Source organism: Rhipicephalus microplus, chromosome 1 (genome assembly GCF_043290135.1).
Source record: "Rhipicephalus microplus isolate Deutch F79 chromosome 1, USDA_Rmic, whole genome shotgun sequence".
Lineage (NCBI taxonomy): Eukaryota > Metazoa > Arthropoda > Arachnida > Ixodida > Ixodidae > Rhipicephalus > Rhipicephalus microplus.
In genome coordinates, this window is record NC_134700.1 from 201,963,257 (window position 1) to 201,983,111 (window position 19,855).

At 46.4% G+C, this 19,855-nt stretch overlaps 2 protein-coding genes across 2 annotated transcripts in view; both read left to right on the top strand.

Moving 5' to 3' along the window:
• Positions 1 to 9,135, top strand: part of CCT3 (chaperonin containing TCP1 subunit 3) — a 47,265-nt gene extending 38,130 nt beyond the window's left edge. Inside the window, exons 14-17 of the mRNA XM_037412594.2 lie at positions 3,473 to 3,659; positions 7,717 to 7,857; positions 8,507 to 8,638; positions 8,893 to 9,135. Of these exons, the coding sequence (XP_037268491.1) occupies positions 3,473 to 3,659; positions 7,717 to 7,857; positions 8,507 to 8,638; positions 8,893 to 9,012 (580 nt within the window). The 3' untranslated portion in view covers positions 9,013 to 9,135. The remainder of the gene's footprint in view (positions 1 to 3,472; positions 3,660 to 7,716; positions 7,858 to 8,506; positions 8,639 to 8,892) is intronic.
• The window catches only part of LOC142804037 (uncharacterized), an 81,000-nt gene continuing 63,512 nt past the window's right edge, over positions 2,368 to 19,855 (top strand). The window contains exon 1 of the mRNA XM_075890545.1: positions 2,368 to 2,403. The gene's annotated coding sequence lies outside the window, so the exon portion shown is untranslated. The remainder of the gene's footprint in view (positions 2,404 to 19,855) is intronic.

Consider the following 19,855-nt stretch of genomic DNA (forward strand, 5'->3'; position numbering starts at 1 on the left):
TCCCTCATATCCTATCACGAAATTGCTCAGCACTGTCGCCTCGAACGTCTCGAAAACCACCGCCGCATCCCAAACTCGCGAATCTCCTGAAATCCCAAAATTTGAATCTCCTGAAATTCGTATGAGCCATGGTCTTATTGCCAAGGTTTTACTGTTAAGGGGAGACGCTCCTCGAAAGCACTTTTTTTTTGTTATTCAACTTAGAGCTTCAGAAATTGGACCACTGATGCAGTTTTTCCTCCTGATTCCAAATCTGTAATCAGTTTTTACATAAGTGCAATAGTTTGGGAGTTGTGTTTCAAGTAATGGTGAAACTTGATAAGTTTTCCGGGAACTTTCGCGCATACTAAATGTTCATGCAGAGAGTTGTTCAATGGCTCCTTTTGCTCCCTATTAGCCATAGAGTGCCGATATCTAGCTAGAAATTGTGCTCCAACTTTGAAACTATGAAAAAAACATCTGTGTAGCAAAGTACCCTTTTTTTTCCACTCGACCACCATTAAATTTATTAATAGATATTTACAGCTGATAGGTTGTGCTGATTCAAGTAGATATCGGCACCCTACGCACTCTCCTCAATGTGTGTGCCAAATTTCGTCGTCGTATGACCATTCTAAGTGCCCGAAACACTTCCCGCAAAAAATGCAAATTGGCCAAAATTGCGAAATGAGAAAAACGCGTTTGAAAGTTTGAAAGTCTGTATTTACAAAAATGAAAAACGCAGTAGCACGAAACTTGTGCTGAACACATACACACATGTCCAGAGGGAATATCAGTTGTCTAAAACTCTCCAGCACCGTAGGTTTTCCCTTCCCGGCTGGTGCGGCAGGACTCTTCCACCCGGGCCCTCTTGGCTGCACTGCGACGGTGTGCCCTCGCCTCAGCGGTCTGACGCACATTCATCTTGTGCATGCGCATGCTGTCTCGGCGGTCGCTGAGGGTAACCAGGGCCTCCGAAGGAAGCACCCCAAGCTCTTCCAGCACCTTTTCAAAGCTCGCGTGGCCCCGGTTGAACCACAGGACTGCAATGGCTGTGGCTGTTTCCACAGCAGTCCGGGAAGCAAACCGGGTCTTTGGACACAGCAGCCATATTTTGCTGTTCAGGGACTCGGCCGCGTTCTGTGTCTTGCCGTGGAGGCACCGGGCAAGCAGCTTCGCATCTGTGAGACGCTTGTAGATTGGGAGGACTGCCAAACCCTGGGCCTTGGTCAGGAGGGGGGTGTGGCACGGTGCAGGCTGGCCCTGCGCCTCAGCACGTCGGTGCTTGCACCACGAGTCTGGGCCTGCAGGACAGAACTTGTGACTTCCAGCACCGTCTGTTGAGCACAAGTGCAAACATGAGGCCCATATGGCAGTGTACATCTTGTGGACATTTCCCCGATTGTTCACAATGGCCACCTGAAAGTAAGTTTGAAGCTTCTGGATGGTGGTCTCCTTCAGCTTCTCCCCTCGTGGAAGTGGCGTTGGCAGCTTCCGCAGGCCGGTGCCCAGACGTTTCGCCACGTGGTTGGTGCACTCCTCTTTTTCAATTGGAGTGTCAGGGTACACGTTGGCATCACAGACCCCGTTGTAGGCCTTGCTGTCTCCATCGCTTAGGAAGATGGTGAACCGCAGGGGTGTCTCATAGTCCACAGTCCTCTGCCAAATGCGCACTGCAGCTTCGGCCTCCATGGCATGCGAAGAACAGTCGCAATTCTTCTCACAAACGGGATGATGAAACGCCTGCCATGTTTCTTCATCGCCTCCCATGTCGTTATGCAAACTGCACGCCAGGCAGAAGTTGGAAAGCACTTCATAGTCCAGGCACAAACCAGTGTCCAAGGACACTACAGTTCCCACACCATTGTGGCTTTTGTGGCCTCTTTTTTGCCATGTGCCGTCAAACATGACTGGCACGTCACTGTTACCAGCCACCTCTTTGGTGACGCTGCGTGCCCTTTGCATGTTTTCACAGACAGCCTTCACTGCCGCACTGTGAATCTTTTTGCCGATAGCATGGAAGGTCTTATGGTGCATAGGGTTTGGCAATCCAACTACTGCACAAAATCGTGAAAGTTGCTCATGCCCGATACCGACGGCACGCGCTGCAAGCACCACTTTCAGGTTCACGGCAAAGGCGTCACGCGAACTCCCGCTGTCGTAGCTTCTGCTTGCACCGCGGCCGCCATCTGACGCGACCCGCTTCGACGAGTACGCGGACGAAAGGATGCTCTCCGAGCACTCCGCATTCTCGCAGTGTAGCTCCAGAAACGCCGAAAGGCCTTTCCGCTTTTTATTCGGTGCCCGAACTGCGAGTTTACTCTCGTGACAAACGGGGCATGCCGCGCCTGCGACGACGGCCGTCAATGCACCCAACTCGCACAGCACTACGCTTTCGGCACGATCGGCATTCGGCCTGACGTCGTTTTCGAATAACGCGATCTTTTTCTGCGATGCACTCACAAAATTCACTGCAGCGTTGATCTCGTCGTCGCAGTTGCCATGGTCGACGTTGCCGTGGTCGATGTTAGGCCTACCGGCCGCTGGCCCGTCGCGGACATTTTCGTTGGCGGTGGCTTTCTTGTACGTCCTCCGCCGCTTCCCTCTGAACTTGTTCTTACTTCTGTATTTCCGATGGTCGGCAACGGCCTTTTTCGGGCTTGCCATCGCACGAAAACAGCGAAAAATAACTCCGGAAAACAGTGAAGCGAACTACGGCAAGAAAACACGGGTGCTGTCAGCCAATGGCGGCCCTGCGTTAGTGGCGCGCGGTTTGAAACGGCGGGAAAAGACTGTTTTTGTTGCTTTTTTTTTAGATTTTTCGTGAACGTACGAGACTTCAAGAACCGGGATCGTGGAGAGTAAGGACAACTCTACACGAGCCAGCGGCCGCAATATGGCGGACAGCTCTCTTCGCGGCCCCGCGAGCACGCGAACAGCAGCCCGTTTTGTGTAAATTTCGTGATGCCGCGCGTCACTGCCGCTCACTCAGACGCGTTTTTCACTGACTTCTGATGCTTATTTCGCTGTGATATTTTCAGATGTCAAAATATAATGTATAAAGATGATAAAGCAACAAAAAACAGAAAAGGTGAAATTTGGAAAAAAAAACGCGACTTTTCGACCCGCGTCTCCCCTTAAGGAACATCTTGGTCAATGCACCCTGGATTATTTTTGTCACATTTTGCAGTAGAGTTTTCACTCATGTCAACAAATACAGTTTCATTTTGGTAATTCACTATGAGGCACTTTAATTCATTTTTTTTTTTTCACGGTGCCACAACACGTGTTTGCCCTTTTCCAGTGGGAAAATCACAAAACGTCTCTTCGTCTTTGAGACTTTTGCCCTGACAGTGCCAGTTGTATCAACCCCTACCAAAACTACCAAAACAGCAGAGCACAGGCAGCACAAGAAAGTTTAAAAGGCAGATAGCACATAAATGCTGCGTCAGCAACATTTTGCATGATGGTGAAAGTGTACGTATCTCTGCAGGTACTACTGCTTCATCACCGAGTGCGAGGACCCCAAGGCGTGCACAATCCTGCTGCGTGGTGCCTCTAAGGATGTGCTGCAGGAAGTGGAGCGCAATCTGCAGGATGCCATGTGTGTGGCACGCAACATTCTCCTTGAACCTCGCCTTGTGCCTGGCGGTGGTGCTGTCGAGATGGCTGTCGGGCATGTGAGTACCTGTACTCCACTTGCATTGTGGCCAAAATAAAGGATTCTGTGTGCACATAACATAGTCAACCGCAGTTTAATATCACAGCATGCTTTTGATAAAGTTCAACTGGATCTCTGAATCTTGTTTGGTTTGTAAGAAGTTACAAACACCAGAAGTTTTCCTAAATATTACTCTGACAACAAACCAGCTTGCCCCTACCAACCAGCTTGTGTGTAATAGTTCTTTATTGCCACAGTGACAATACATACATGTCTGAACGATTGCCAGTAAAGCTTTTATTCACCGGTCATTGTACTGGTATATTTGTTATTACCGTAATTACTCGAATCTAACGCGCACCTTTTTTCCGGTTAAGCGAGTTCATAAATCGCATGCGCGTTAGAATCGAGTACGAACAAAAAAAAATTGGGTCAATCTATTGCCATCGGCAAATCCAAAATGGCCGCCCCCTACGTGCGTCGGCATGGCGCGTCGGCCATTTCTGCCTATGTGTTTCTCATGTGCGGCACTTCGTTTGTGTGCTGAGGAGTTCGTCATCTAGTAGTGCATTAGCATCGACGGCGTGGAAGGGCCGACTCCAAAAACTCGAGTGCACCACGATACCGCTTTTAAAAGAAAAGTCATCGCGTGTGCAGAAACGGACGGAAATCGGGCCGCATCACGGTCATTCGGAGTTCCCGAAACGTGCGTGCGGGACCGGCGGAAAAAAAAAGCAGAAGATTGACGACAGCAAAGCTTCACGCAAAGGCTTCAGTGGACCACAGCAGGGTCGGTTTCCGCAAATTAAAGAGCTGCTTGGCGAGTATGTGCTTGGGCAGCGAGCGGCACAGCGGCCCGGGACGACAGAACTGCTCCAAGTGCGGGCTATGCAATTAGTCTTAGAAAAAGGTCTAATGCGGAGCCAGTTTAAAGCGAGCAGGTGCTGGCTAACTAACTTTATGAAGAGGAAAGGCTTTTCCCTCCGAAGGGGAACATGCATATGCGAAAAAAAGTTTTGCGGGGGAGTACGATGAAAAGCTTCACAGTTTTCAGAGGTTCGTCCTAAACTTGCGGCACAACAACGGCTACCTGCTTGGACAAATCAGGAATGCCGATCAGACGCCTCTTTACTTCGACATGCCTGGCACCACAATCGTCGAGAAGAAGGGGGCGAAGCAAGTTCGCGTGCTGACATCGGTCCACGGTAAAACTACAGTGACGGCAATGCTCTGTTACACGTCAGATGGGCACAAGCTTCGCCCGTACCTCATATTTAAATGGAAGACGCTCCCGAAAGGAGTCGTTTTTTCGAGTGGTGTGATCGTGCAGGCCAGCGAGAAAAATGGGTGCGCGTTGCAATCGATGTCTTACTTTTTTTTTTTTCCGCGGTGGAAATCGGATGTGCGTTACAATCAAGGGCGCGGTAGAATCGAGTAAATACGGTATCAGGGGTGGAAGTGCTGCGCCATTTGCATCATGCTGTGCCAATCTGACTTGCTGAGCCACACCGCGCTTAAACGGAAATTTTCACGTGCAATGCTAAACTAAGTCGAAAGTTTTATCATTAACCAAGCAACACGCATAGGCTACACAAAGGAAGCGACCGCGTCCTTATCAAACGTCGTATTTCGGATCATGCATGAACGTTGCGCCACGTGAACACAACGCAAGATTTTTGTTATGGGGGCATTTGTATGCAAAGCTCATTATGCAACTCTATACAGTCGAACTCCACTACAACGAATGCAGCTTCAATGAAATTCCCTCTACAACGAAAAATTTACGATTCCCCGTGAGCAGTTCATAGGAGTCGATGCATAAATATTGTCACAACCACAAACACTTCTTCCGTCATCCCACTTTAACAAAATTTTACGACGCTATTCCAGGCTCAGACACTTGTTGCTATGCAGTAAACCCAATCTTTAACATTTAGATGCATTTTCAGAACCTGAAGATGTGTCAACGAAGTCTAAAACACGCGTTGGCCCCACCAGAAACCGCCGCTGTTCAGCAAGCATGGGTGCTGCCATTGCTCGATAGCGATGGCAATGAGACTGCCCTGCTGCCTTGCTTTTGAGCCGTAGACGATCCGAAGCTGAAGCTCAGTCGCGCAGTTCATGGTTTTCTTCTCACAGCTGCTGGGTGCAACTGGGGAAGGATGCCTTTTCCGATTCCGATGCTTATCATTATGTTCGCGCTTGGCCAGTGTGGTAACTAATCAGAGCGGCTGTTCATCCACATTATTAACAAAATCAGCTATCCGTGAGTGATGGATGATGAGAATGGCATAGAATACCGTATTTACTCATGTAATTCTCGCACTCCCCACATTGCCCAACAAAAGTACGATTTCTATTTTTTTCCTCGAGTAATTATCGCACGCTCGAAAACTGCTGCCATAATGTCGCCTGCTCATTACAACCACTGATGATGATATGAAAGCGCGTCATCTGGCGCCATCTCTTAAGCATCAAGCGTACTATTATTGCACGGAGATTCAATTCAATCCAAGCCAAAGTGGCGAGTGCACATTGCGGCGTGTTTTATATGTTGTGTCGGTAATCTTGTCACGTTATGGAGTGATACTGAAGCTACACTGCACCTTTGATCTTGGAAGGTTTAATATACTCTATGAATTTTGGGTAAGTCTGGTCACTTGATCAGCATTGCGTGCTTAGTAAAAGCCACTGAATTTTTTTATTGTTTACCAGAAAGCAAAAGTTTTAATTAAGAGTGATGTGTGCCCCTGAGAAATCTGCTGCCAAACTAAATTTCGATGCTCCGAAGCTGCTCCTGAATCACATTATTCCTGCTCCCAAAGCTGCTCCAAAATACTGAAGCCCACTTCCACCCCTGTATTATACAACACTTGCATGCGAGGGTAATGAAAGGGAGAAATGTGCTGTGTACTGTAACAGTTATTAGTAGTATTTTCCTGATATTAGTACGCTCTTTTGTATGATGTCTCTGTACTGTGGTGAGTGGTTTAACCCTTACTTACCATGGGAAAATTGGCCACATCTTGTAGGTTTTAGTAATCGTGTTTTCTCGGTTAGATTATTACAGATACAGTGTAATACTATACATCAATATAAAACTGGATGATTGTGCTTTTCGATGGTATTATTTGAATAAACCAATGCAGTTGAACCACTTTATGAGCGACATGTACATTGTCGTTCTTTATCAAGGGAACACGTGGCCTGGGCTCTGCGGCGGCTGCCTAAAGCACCATCGACCGGCAGCAAAAGAAAACATGTTTGCTTTTAGCGTCATCTGTTGCCAAAAAAAGTACAAGTTATGGCCGGTAGGCAGGCGCTGCTAGATTGCACTCCACCTCTGCTAACGCCTGCAGTCCGTAGTCCACTGCCAACATATCAAACGTTGTGCGCGACCACGGCGCAAGCTGCAATAATCGCTCGATATCGCTCGCCGCCCGAGTGGCGAGGGAACACAATCCAGCAGCGCTTGTCTGCCGCCCATTACTCGTTATCTTGCTTGGCCATAGATGACGCCAAAAGTGAACGTGCTTTCTTCACTTGTAGGTTGATGGCGCTGTAGGTAGCCGCCACAAAGCGCAGGCCACGCATTCGCGTGTTCCCTTTCATAAAAAACGACAGTGTACCTAGGATCAGTTGTCTTTTATGTGAGGGTTTCTTCCATATGTAGGGTACTTACTCTGTATGCATTTTCTTATCAACCCCTATTTCAGTGTAGGCAAACTGGCATCTCTTACATCAGTGTCTATTGGTGCGGCATGGGAAAATTAATGTAAGCTGTTAACTTCACCACAGATTACATTCAAAAAATTTATGGTGCAGCAGCTGCTCAGTGTCACAATAAGTGGGTTAGACTAGTATTGTAGACTAGTGCGCCTTGCGACTCGGTTGCATGAATCCATAGGCCCCTTTTATTGGCAGAAAAAGCCTTATCGCTCCCCACAAGAATAGAAGAAAGCGGCAAAGGAAGCTTTATTTTTCATTTAGCTCTTTGTTTCTACTGAGGGTACTTTAGTGGGAATAATGAATTTCATAACTGAATTTCATAACTGTACCTGTATGTTGTGGTGCAGCTACTTACGGAGAAGAGCAAGGACTTGACGGGAGTGCAGCAGTGGCCGTACCGTGCCCTGGCCAAGGCACTGGAGATCATTCCAGCCACCCTGATCCAAAACTGCGGTGGCAACACCATCCGCACACTCACAGCCCTGAAGGTGAGGCACACACTTCTTCCATCCATTTGTAATTCACCTTACAGAATGTTCGGCACTCATTCTACATGTCATTGAGCAAAGCTGGTCTCTCCACTTCATGCAAACAGCGCTTAGCTGTTTTTGTGCTCTGCTTAAACTTACTTGTTGGCCAGTTGACAAGTCAGTACCGCATATGACAGCGCACGGCAGGTGTAGAACAGCACGTACACTAAGGAACAGCACACGCACTGAAAGGTACAACCACAAGTGTTTGTGGTGTTCCTTTGTGTGCATGTTTGTAGATTTACCCGGTGTGCGCTGCCATATGCTGCCTTGTTTTATCACTGAACTTGCCCAGGCCATGTCTAGCTGCGTGAAAATAGTTGGACGTAACTATCTTCACAGCAGTTCCTTGATATTGGCGTCACATGGCATGCTATCGCACGTAACACCCATCCTGATCAAATTTTTGAAAATGGCTGCCTCCCAATCAGGCCCAACTGCAATAAAAAGTGACCTTTTGACACAGGTGTCTAGCCTTCCATTCTTGACTTATTTCATTCATAGCACACTGCAGCTTTTTTTTTTTCGAAACGGCCAGTTCGGAGCTTTTGGTTCATATGTAAACTAGCATCACGGTAACAAACCTCTCGCCCTTTTCTGCCCATAGGCAAAACACGCAGCAGGGGAAGGATGTAACTGGAGCATTGATGGTGAAACGGGCAACATCGTGCCAACAGATGAGCTCAAGGTGTGGGAGCCATTGGTGGTGAAGCTTCAAGCGTACAAGACTGCCATTGAGGTACGTGATGGAGAAATTCTTTAAAACATTTTCATGCGAACCACTTTCATGTCACTGCTTTCATTGTCACTTCAACATTTCTAAAATCGTTTGTGCCTGATAGTGCCTCATGCTGGCATGTCTTATGAGCAGGTTCTAGTAGAAAGTACTTATCAACTGTTGTTTGCATCTTTTTAGCCTAGCTATTTTATGCTCTGAAAAAAGTCAACAGTGTACAGATGTTTATTTATTAAGCCTGCCATGTTTGCTTGTAGACTGCCATTCTCCTACTGAGGATTGATGACATAGTCTCTGGATCCAAGAAGAAAGGCAAGGGTGATGGTGACCAGACACCAGCTCAGCCTGCACCCACAGAAGAGTCTATGAAGGACTGATATCATCGTCATCTTTGTTGGCCGGCTCTTATTTAATGGTACACACTACTGTGTATAAATAAGCCTTTTTTTTTTCTGCTTATAATAAAATGGACCAAAGCAACTGCTTCGGTTTGCTTGATATCTCTTCTGCTTTTTAGCTTGCTTGTCTTGCATTCATTGTGTTGTGTGTGTGGCCAGCTGTGCATTGCATATAAATACTTGATGGCACGGCATATAGATATGTTGTCACTAACAAGAAATCTTAGTTTTATGCACTATCAATACAAGCGTTACAACCTATTCATGGTAGTTAAACGAAACTTCAATTTCAGTGCGTAAAGCAAAACACAGCTAGAATCAAAGCAGTGCATTTTCGCTTTTGGAAAAGGTGTTCCATGGGGCTGAAAAAAAAAAAGTCTTCTGTTCTTTTTTTAATTTTTTTTTCAAAATCGCCCTCAATGATCTCCCTCTCCCACGTGCCGATGTCGTCTGACATATTCCTAACCTTGGAAGACGTGTGTTACCCTGCCAGTAGCATAGCCAAAAAATTTTTGCAATTATACTTCATATTCGCCTCGAGAAGTTATGGAGTTCGGCACTATAGAAAAACACATCGCGGAAGCTTTTATCGACATTTATATAAGCACTTGCGAAATGAAGTACATTCTTTAGTGTCAAAATAGTAATTCTCGATTAACAGGAAGCATGAGATAGTTTACAGTCGCAGTCTCTTCGGGGAAAACAGTGCCCGCTTCAAAACAGAAACCGAATTTCAGGCAAGCGGATGCAGTTTTGACAACACATCTAGTTATTAGAACAGTTGACGCAAATTCTTACGTCACGTGGACATGTCTTTTTTTTTAATATATAAATGCGAAGCAGCTCTTCCACTAGTCTACATCAGTAGCGCTGCCTTTCCCTACAACGCGCAGTGTGCCGGAGATGTTGGCGCGGTGCCAAGTAGGTCACACGGCTGCTACAGGTTGGCGTCTCGCGCTCCCCTCGCAATGCGCGCTGGCGTCATTCCCTCGCCTGCGACACGCTCGACACCTGCAGCTGCTCTCACCGCGGGGTCTGCGGCTGCCACCCCATACACCGGCGACTCGTCAGTTCACACGCAATAAACCTGACGCGCGCCTAACGTACACGTTGAAACATGTCCGTACGTGTCACCTAGAAGACCTACGCCAGCCATCGCTTCAAATGAATCGTAAGCGCCCGCATTAGCGCCGTTTAACCAATCCGTGACGCCACCCGTGCGCAACGCTGCTGCTTCGCATCCCACCAGGGTTCCCTTCGGGGAAATGGTCCATTTTTTTTTAACAACTCAATTTGTATACTTTTCCCTGACTGCACTTCCCGGTTTCCCATTCGTTTTCCATCATACTTCAGCTCAACAGAGGCAACTATACTGTTCCCTGCCTGCCCCCTCCCCCGACACGCACGCAGGTCTTCAAAGAGGTGCTTCAATTCTTCAAGAATACTGGACTGGAGCACCAGCTGTAAAAGCCACCCGCCACGTTCTCGGTCTTGCATGCCACTCTGCTACTCTTCCCCTACCTCTTCCCATGATCCCATTTTTACTTTTCTCTCTGCGTCCCTCTGTATACGCTGGAACGTGCTGCCATAGGGTTGCAGACATAACTTATTTTCCTCCGTCCCCCAACTGCTCGCGCCATGTCAGTGCGGTGGCCGGCGCGTGTCATTTCACTGCTGCTTTCCGCAAGTTAGTTCAACTACAGAACTAAGTTGCACCCTCTATATAGTTCCGTAGTCAATTTTGTCCGGTAACATGAGTAATGGTCTCCAACAGTACTCGAAAGCGAAATTTGAGGTTACATAGGGCTCATATGGAAACCGACTTAGTAAATAGGAATTTAGGCACGAAAGGTCGAGAAAGGGCACTATAAAAACGCTATACAAGCCCTCCTTAACCTCTAATTCAAAGTGATACGATACATAGTAACGCAAACAACAAAACAAAATGGACATGCACTTGCATAAAATCCGGTCTCTATACATACTAATGATGTTCGACCGCAGCGGTAGCGAAGTGTGCGGTTAGGGCGTCCACCTCATACGAGGACGGCACGTGTTGTATTCAAAATGCCGCAACGTACCCACCGCTATCCCTGGTGAGTATAGAATTACCACGGAGTCTCGGAACACCTAAACAAACTCAGTGTCGTGTGTGCTGATTTCACAAGAAGGCGGCCTCTCTGTACACTCCACCCCCGCCATGCTGAGCGACATCTTGTCTATAGGTGGTGGTGCGCTGAGCCGTTTTCACTCACGAGTTGCTAAAGTAAGCGTCTTCTCCTTCCTCAAATGTATACAAAACGCTTCTGAAACCCCTGCTAGTTGGATCTCCTCAAGGCGAGGCATATATGTGCGCTGCGAAAGGGCTTATCGAAGATTGGCAGTCGGGCTTAGCGGTTTACGATGAAGTACACACGCACTCTTTTTTCGTTCCTTCTGATAACGTGCTGTATTCGCACCGCCGGCAACGCACTCCCTCACCAGAGAAGGATTGGCCACCCTGGTGCAGTATCTGGCCACCATCTCCCACATGCATACGTGTATGCAGGACCGGGTTAACTGGCGGAACATGGGAGAGGCCTTTGTCCTGCAGTGGACGTAGTCAGGCTGATGATGATGATGATTCGCATAAGTAGCGCTTGCCTAAAGGCCCGCAGTGGCTGAGAACGAGTGTGATCCTGAAGCGAAGCCTCGACTGTGCACCACACACAACTGCAGATGGTGCTGCCGCGAGTATACACCGCGATCGCTCTGCCGTGCCCAGTCAGAAGTTCCTGGAAACGCCCGCAATGATGACACAGAGCTGTTAGGGTTAACGAACGAACGCGCCTATGCTTGCTCCTCCTGCCGCCTTGTTTTGTCAGGAAAACAAGGTCGACTGTTGCAAGACTTTTTTCGCAACGGTTGCGGCTTCGTATCTGCCACTGTTACACTAAAGCTCGCCTTCTTCCTGCGCAGACAGTCTTTTGCGTGCCGTGCGAAAATTCGCAGCTGGGCGTCGTCACAAGAGAAAAGCAAAGAAACGGGGAAGAAGAGATTTAACTCCCTTATTGGACGAATGGTGAAAGAGAGGAAGCGAAGATTGGCTTAACATGTCATCCGAATAACTTTGAGCCAGTATACCTACAGCAACAAAGGTGGAGTTAATTTGTGCATGAAGCTGCAAGCTGTCGCAAAATAAAGTAACGGTGACAGCTATCGTCAGTATTCTGACGGACAGCGCGTACTTTTTTATTGCAACTTGATAACCTATAGAAAATGCGATCGTCAGAAAAGCGTAATTTTTTGTTGAGAAATTATCGCGCATAAGCGACGGAGTTCAAAAACTGCGCTATGACCACCAAGTAAACTTTTCAATTATATACTTAATGTATACTTCTAAAAATTGTGGTCATCGCGCAAACATAGGCTATCTCCGTTTTTTTTTTCTTGTTTTATTTCCTGGAGGGAGAGAGAGACATATTGTAATTGTAGAATTATCAGCCATATACTCAATATAAACGTATTCACTACTCAAATAGGGAAATTTGTATTCTACTCACACTCCAGAAAACTGCAGGTGTATACTACATAAGGTTACATAATGTGTACGTACTTCATGCATTGAATGCTACATTAGCGGCTGACATTTAAGTTATGTAATGCCATCAGCCTGACGACACTAAGACTCTCAGGGGTGGTGGTGGGGGTTGAGGGGGGTAGGGGGTGCGAAACCCCCCTCCACAATCCCTGAGAAAAGGCAGCGAGGCTGAGCACCTCCATTTTTTACAGTTACTACTGTCGGTTGCGCACTAGGAAACCAACAAAAGCTGAAGGCCTTCTTCAATGTAACAATCACTGAATTATATAATGGCATGTGTCATACGCTTCTGCTGTGAAAATTGCCCTCTATGTCTCATGACTGCGCACCATAGACTCTTAATTTGCGGTGCATGCCGCTTATGCGACACTTTCGAGCCTTGCGCTATGCCAGTGCAGAGGGAGCTACCGCTGAGCAGGAGCTCTATAACGTTATGGAATTCTGTCATGCTTACATTATGCTCTGCGCGGCCTCAAGTTTGATTAATTGGGGACGCAAGTGTGCGAGGGAACCATTAATTAAATGTTTTTATGGACCGATCAAACATTTTCCTGTTTCCATAAATTTATTTTCTTTAATGGAAAATCAATAAGATCACCGCTGCTATAAATCCAAGCTGCTGTAAGTCGATGAGCGTGCAGAAGTGTTGAGTGTGTTATTTGGGCCCAGTCAAGAGAACTAAAAGAGATTTACATCTCAGTACGGCCGATAAATTGCTTTTCGCCTTGATTACCATGGTTGCTTGCAGTGATCTCGACGTCTTGCAACAAGGCTATGAATTGGCCTTGAGCATAATGGCAATCACAGTTGACAAGCCTGACCCACAATTTGATTTAAGGCGAACCATGCCGATGGCCAGAGCTCCCCGGTTTTCTGAACTAAGAACACTGAATTGATAGCCTGGGTGGTTGACCTTGATCCGTCTTGAGTTCATTTGTACAGCGCAGAATGCAATTCTTGTCTCTCGGCAAGAGTGAGTAAACAGAGTTGTAACGCGCACAAACATCTTATCATCATGATCCTCAGTCTCTCCAGGAGTACAACCGCTGTCAATGGGGTCGGCAGGCCGCCTTCATGAACTACGTTCAGAATGAGACCCGGTCCCATTGGCGCACCGACGGGGAGAAGGGGGGTTAGGTGGTTGTAATCCCCCCAGAGGCCGACCTAACCTCCCTCTTATATACCCCATAGTCCTTGTCGCCGAGTCACCTACGTCAGTGGTACACTAAAGGGGGTGGGAATCAGGGGTTTTAATTTCCCCCACCAGAGGTCAACCCGTCCCCCCTCCTGTAAGTGCAGCCTTGTTTTCAAGTTATCCTCGTTTCAATCCAAGAAGTGTCTTGAGGGCGAAACTGCCTGATTTATTCTACTAATTATGTCGTATTCACATATCTACCCCTATACTGAAATAGCAGAAACCGCATGCGCTGTAGCTCGAGCTGCGTTCAATTCCAGTGAAGCAGCTTTGTACAAGAAAAAGGGTGCTTTCACGAGTCGTCAGTCTGACCGTTCCTATTTTATTCTTGGTGGAAGAGAGGCTGTGTACAATGACAATGCCCGGCATGACTTGGCTTCGGTGCACAGTGCATGTCGATTTAAAAGGTATCACATCTAGCAGCTCAACCAGCTGTGTATGCAATGCTACTTACATGTATGTTGCAAATGAGCAACATCTGCAACATACATTGGTAATACTTGTGTTCATGTGCTTCGAGTTGTCGCCCTCGCACTGTCAAATGCTAGCTTCTTGGATAGCTCAATTGGCAGAGCGACCGCCCCAGATAGGTGTTGGGCCTGGTTCGAACCACGTACCAGGACAAATTTTTCGGCAACTAAGAGGCTTTCTTTCCGAGAAATCCGCATGAATTTCCTTGTGGCTTCGTGCTACAAACGGGTGGTTGTCTTCTTTCCCTTTCATACATGTACGTTCAGAACAAGAGTTCGCAGTGTTGTTCATTGTTTATATTATCCGGTTCACACGGGCAAACCTACTGCACTGACTTGCATACATGCGAGTACCTGGTTCACTTGGACGCTCTTAATGCAATTAGAGATTAAGATCTCAAGTGCCTAGATACCACTAAATTCGGCCTCGCAAGGCTTGATTTAATGACCCTAAGGGTATGATGTGACGAAGCAGCAAAGTAATAACATTACGCTCATGTTGCTTTAAATGTGCAACTTTCTTCAAACAAAAAGTCATGAAGCTAGTTTTATATAAATAACAGGTAAGTCCGTTCAATGGCCTTACTCGCTATAAAAGTGAAACACGTGGTGCCCATTTCCAGTTTCGATGCCGGTGGCAGTATCGTTACTTTTTCCCAAATCCTTTACATTATAGTGAACATGAATTGTGTCCGTCATGTAGCTTGTTTTTCTTTAAATAGTCAACAATAAGCACACTACTTGCCGAAAAACATTCTTTTTGTATCATAAATGAGCGCCTTGAAACACCCAGTAAGAACGAAGGCAAACGCATGGCGCCGCTACAATGCTCTTAAGATTTAAAGTCTTTCCAATTAGCGTCATTGTTGATGTGCAAACGGTGTATAATTCAAAGTGGCAGGATGAAATCAAGTTAACTATCGATCCTTTCAAAAAAAAAGAAAAAAAGTATTTCAGGCACCTTTGCCTTTCCAGATACATTGTGCGATTCTTCTTTTTTTTTTTGCTTGATCACAATGCATCAAGTTTGTTAAATATACAAACTTTCTCATTAATATTTCACTAATTGGAACTCTCAACCCGTGTCTGCATGTCGCCGTGACAAATATAACAATGAAACACACCAAGGAACATGCTTTTAATCCGCTCCAATCGTAGCCGTATCTTCTCAAGGACCAGATCCATCTGAACGCCTGCCGTTTCATTAAATCTTAAGTCGCATTTATTCTCTCATCTTAATTTTTTTGAACAAGCATTCAGTTCCCCCTTGAAACAGAGGCTCATTGTCGCTTTTGGGTGTTTTTTCAACCTGAAAATAAAACTGCAAACACACCTATTCTAACTGATATCTTCAGTTCACTTCAGACCAACCAAATATCCGCGATACATCGGTAGTACATACGGTAATGTGAAGAGCCGCAATCCACTGCAGCACACAACTAAAGAAGAGAAAAAAAAAACACGATATATTAAATGATCTCGCCAAAAACGGTTGCCCAAGATTGTTTATTCAAAATCAATTCTCTTCCAAAAACACAACGATGCAATCTTAAAAATGCGGCAACAGAATTCCTTCTATCAACAACACGAGAGAAACATACCACTCTCCGTTGTCCGAAGCGCCAGCAAAACGATCACCCGTTCGAAGCGAACTCAGGCGACGTGCCATTCGAGGAAGGCTGAGGCGGTACGTGATAGTACAGTGTACTATACTGTAGTGATAGTAAGAACGCGAGTGGCCCGTTCCCTTTCGCTGCGGCCACACACTCGCATTCCGAAACAGGAGGGATAAAGGCCGAGCTATAGGGCCAGTTCTAAACCGGAAACGGTGCTGCGCACCCGGCTTTAAAGTGAAACCTTCCTCCATGTGAAACCACATGTTCGAAGAACTGCTTACGTACTCAGCTACTGAAAAAAAAGCAAAAAAGTCCCGCTGACTTCTCATACTCCGAATGCGTTGCCCGCAGCCGAGTATAGGGACGGGTGGTTCGTGCCTTCCCTTTTTGAACTCTAAGAGGAACCGTGTGCATCCCGAAACGTCGGCACAATGCCCACCCACAGTTCTAAAGATAAGAAGGTGCTTCGAAACACGTGTCCTCTGTTTTCTTCGCGGCTTGCGCTTTCTGCAGGCAAATGGTGTCTCCAGAAGGGTGGCCGTGCATTTTCTGCTGGACAGCCGACGTGCAATGAGCACTGGAGTGGCGAGAAGAAAGGCGACCTTGCACGCGGGTCGTTCGTCAAAGCGACCGCAAACCGCGGAGGCTCTATACAGCAGAAGCACATGGCGATATTAGCTTAAGCACATACGTACGCCGTGTTTTCTGCATTTCTCAGCAAGCCTTATAGCGTGTGCGCCGCCAGCATTGTCACCAGCCACCCCACAGTACCGAACACATGCTGGGACCCCAAGCAAGCAGATTGGGGGGGGGGGGGGTGATTTCAAATGAAAAGGAAAGAAAAGTGAGCCCCGTAACTGTCTCTCAGGGGGAGGACACCTCAGCAGTAGCTCACGAGGGGTGGGTGTAAAGGAGGGATTAAAAGGATAGGATTAAAGGGTAAAGAGATAGAGAGAGCGAGGCGCAGGGACACGGTCGCAGGAGTCCAAGGACGGGGCACCACTCGGCGAGAGCTCTTGTCGGCGTCAGGAGATGGCGTAGGGTGAGCCCAGTCGGCCAGAGTTGCGCTGTCGTCGGAGATCGCGTGGCACAAACGGTCGACACGAAATTCAGCGAGTGAGTCCCACGACTGCCATGCGTAACCTAGTATAATGAGGAAAAATGGCTTTGGAAACTTGCGAAAGGTATATTGGTGGAGTTAACCTTTTCTTGCTTTTTTTTTTCAGAAGCTGTGTGCACGCTCTCTTCTTTTATACCCCTGCTTTCTTGCACGTGGTACAACGGACGAAAGCCACCCATGCATTCAGTTCAGTTCGCTCGCTACAGCTTGCGCTCTGCGTCTGCTGCGCGAAGGTGCGTCGGCATGCAGTGCACTTCCAAACAGACCACAGGCCATTGCTGAAGTGCCAGTCGAACATGATCTTGACCAGCCTACCGAAAAAGATTCCGCATTGATATTCAAGACACGCAGCAACAGCACCGGAATCATGCCCCGCCGCGGTGGTCTAGTGGCTAAGGTACTCGGCTGCTGACCCGCAAGTCGTGGGTTCGAATCCCGGCTGCGGCGGCTGCATTTCCGATGGAGGCGGAAATGTTGTATGCCCGTGTGCTCAGATTTGGGTGCACGTTAAAGAACCCCAGGTGGTCTAAATTTCCGGAGCCCTCCACTACGGCGTCTCTCATAATCATATGGTGGTTTTGGGACGTTAAAACCCACATATCAATCAGCACCGGAATCATCGATTACAGTCAAAAAGGAAGCGATTACTCGGTACATACCACCGTCAGATGCGTCCATCGATTAGTCATCACTGAGGATGCTTCAGTCGGCAAACTTGAGCACCCGAATGACATTGCGAATCAGTAAGCGTGGTTACAATGCAGTTGATCCATAAGCTAGAGATTTTACTGTATGTGCGCTGCGTTGAGCTGTACATATTCTTTATAATCAATACCGCAAAGCTTATAATTAAAATTTACGGTGCACTTTCATACTTGTAGTCTGACGAGGATCAAAGGAAGTTGAATATATAGGATATTCTGTTCGCATTGTCCAGAAAATCCTCAGTTGCAGTTCTTTCACTGCTAAAGTTGCCAATGGGGCTTGGTTGTATCCCATTTACTGATTACTCAGGTAAAAAGACAAAATAGACAATAATGGGCGCACAAAAAAAAAACACCGCGCCAGGTGTCGCCGTGTGTCTTTCTTGCGTTCCTTTTGTTTGTTCTACGATAAAAGTCATATTCTTTTGAAACAGCAATATTTGACTATACCAGCCGGCCGACACGTCAGCACCAGAATCACTAAATGAAGCTGAAAAGCTAGAAAAAAAAAGGAGTATTTGCCGGACATCTCTGCTGAGAACTATGTTGCGCCTTGTTTTATTCGATTTCCCGTTTATTTTCTACGTGCACTCCTTCATCGAACGGCTTCTTGGTCTTCTTAAGGTCTCCTGGTAAAACACATAGAGATCGTTGGCATTGTCATCTCATTGTATAATAATAATAATAATAATAATAATAATAATAATAATAATAATAATAATAATAATAATAATAATAATAATAATAATAATAATAATAATAATAATAATAATAATAATAATAATAATAATAACGTTTATTATTACTATTAATACAGGTAATATAACACTTATAGTAATTATTTAGTATGAGTCACTTTACTTTTACTTCAAGTCTCACCCCCCCCCCACCCCAGAGAGAAATCCTGGGTGCGGTATAATGCCCGGTCCGGTTATTCTTAAAAGACTTAGCTATTGTTCAGCATAGTAGTGTGCTCCTTAAAGTCCACACGTAATTTTAACCACACGAAATTTCACGAATTCGTGACGTCGCAAAAACGTGATTTAATGGCACACCGACACTTTTTCACAAAGAACCGAAGACCAGATGGCCAATGAAATGTTGCATTGCAAATATTTTGTTCACTTTTTTATATACGTATACCCGTGCATAAGTGACACGACAGACCATTTTCGCGTCACTTTCGCACACTGCGATACCATGAGTACACGGTATGTATTACGTGCGCCTCTAATTCTCACCTTTTTAAAATTTCGAATTTAGGAAGAGGCAATGTAATATATCTAGAATCTACAGAACGAAAAAAAAAATGCGACAGATCCCACGTATATCTTGGGAATCGACGTTATGCGAAGCATGTGGAGGGTAGGCGATCGTGCTGCATTTTTTATTGAGCAACACGTCACGAAATTACGCTAAATGTGACAAATCTTGCACGCATAGACATATGTTGCAGAGTTACAAATTTTCTGTAACCAGTTGTTTACAGCTGCGTAACGATGCCAACAGCAACATGAGTAATGGCAACAGCAGAAGCGGTAAGCTGATATGAAGCGCTTGTGCTAGCTCGCGAGTATGGTAGCCCTGGGCACTGCTACATAAATAAACTTCAGCGCATGGTACCTAACTAGATAGGTATAATAAGAGATAGGTAATAGTGCACTTCAAGTTGTAAAAGACTATGTCTACTTAGGGCAGGTAATAACCGTGGAGCCGCACGAGATTGAAGTAACTAGAAGAATAACAATGGGGTGGAGCACATTTGGCAAGCACTCTCAAATTATGACAGGTAGATTGCCACTATCCCCCAAGAGGAAGGTATATAACAGCTGTATCTTGCCGGTACTTAGCTACGGAGCAGAAACCTGGAGACTTACAAAGAGGGTTCAGATTAAATTAAGAACGACGCAGCGAGCAATGGAAAGAAAAATGGTAGGTGTAACCTTAAGAGACAAGAAGAGAGCAGAGTGGATTAGGGAACAAACGGGGGTTAAGGATATCATATATAGCTGAAATCAAGAAGAAGAAATGGACATGGGCAGGGCATGTAGCGCGTAGACAGGATAACCGCTGGTCATTAAGGGTAACTGACTGGATTCCCAGAGAAGGCAAGCGGGTTACGGGGAGACAGAAGGTT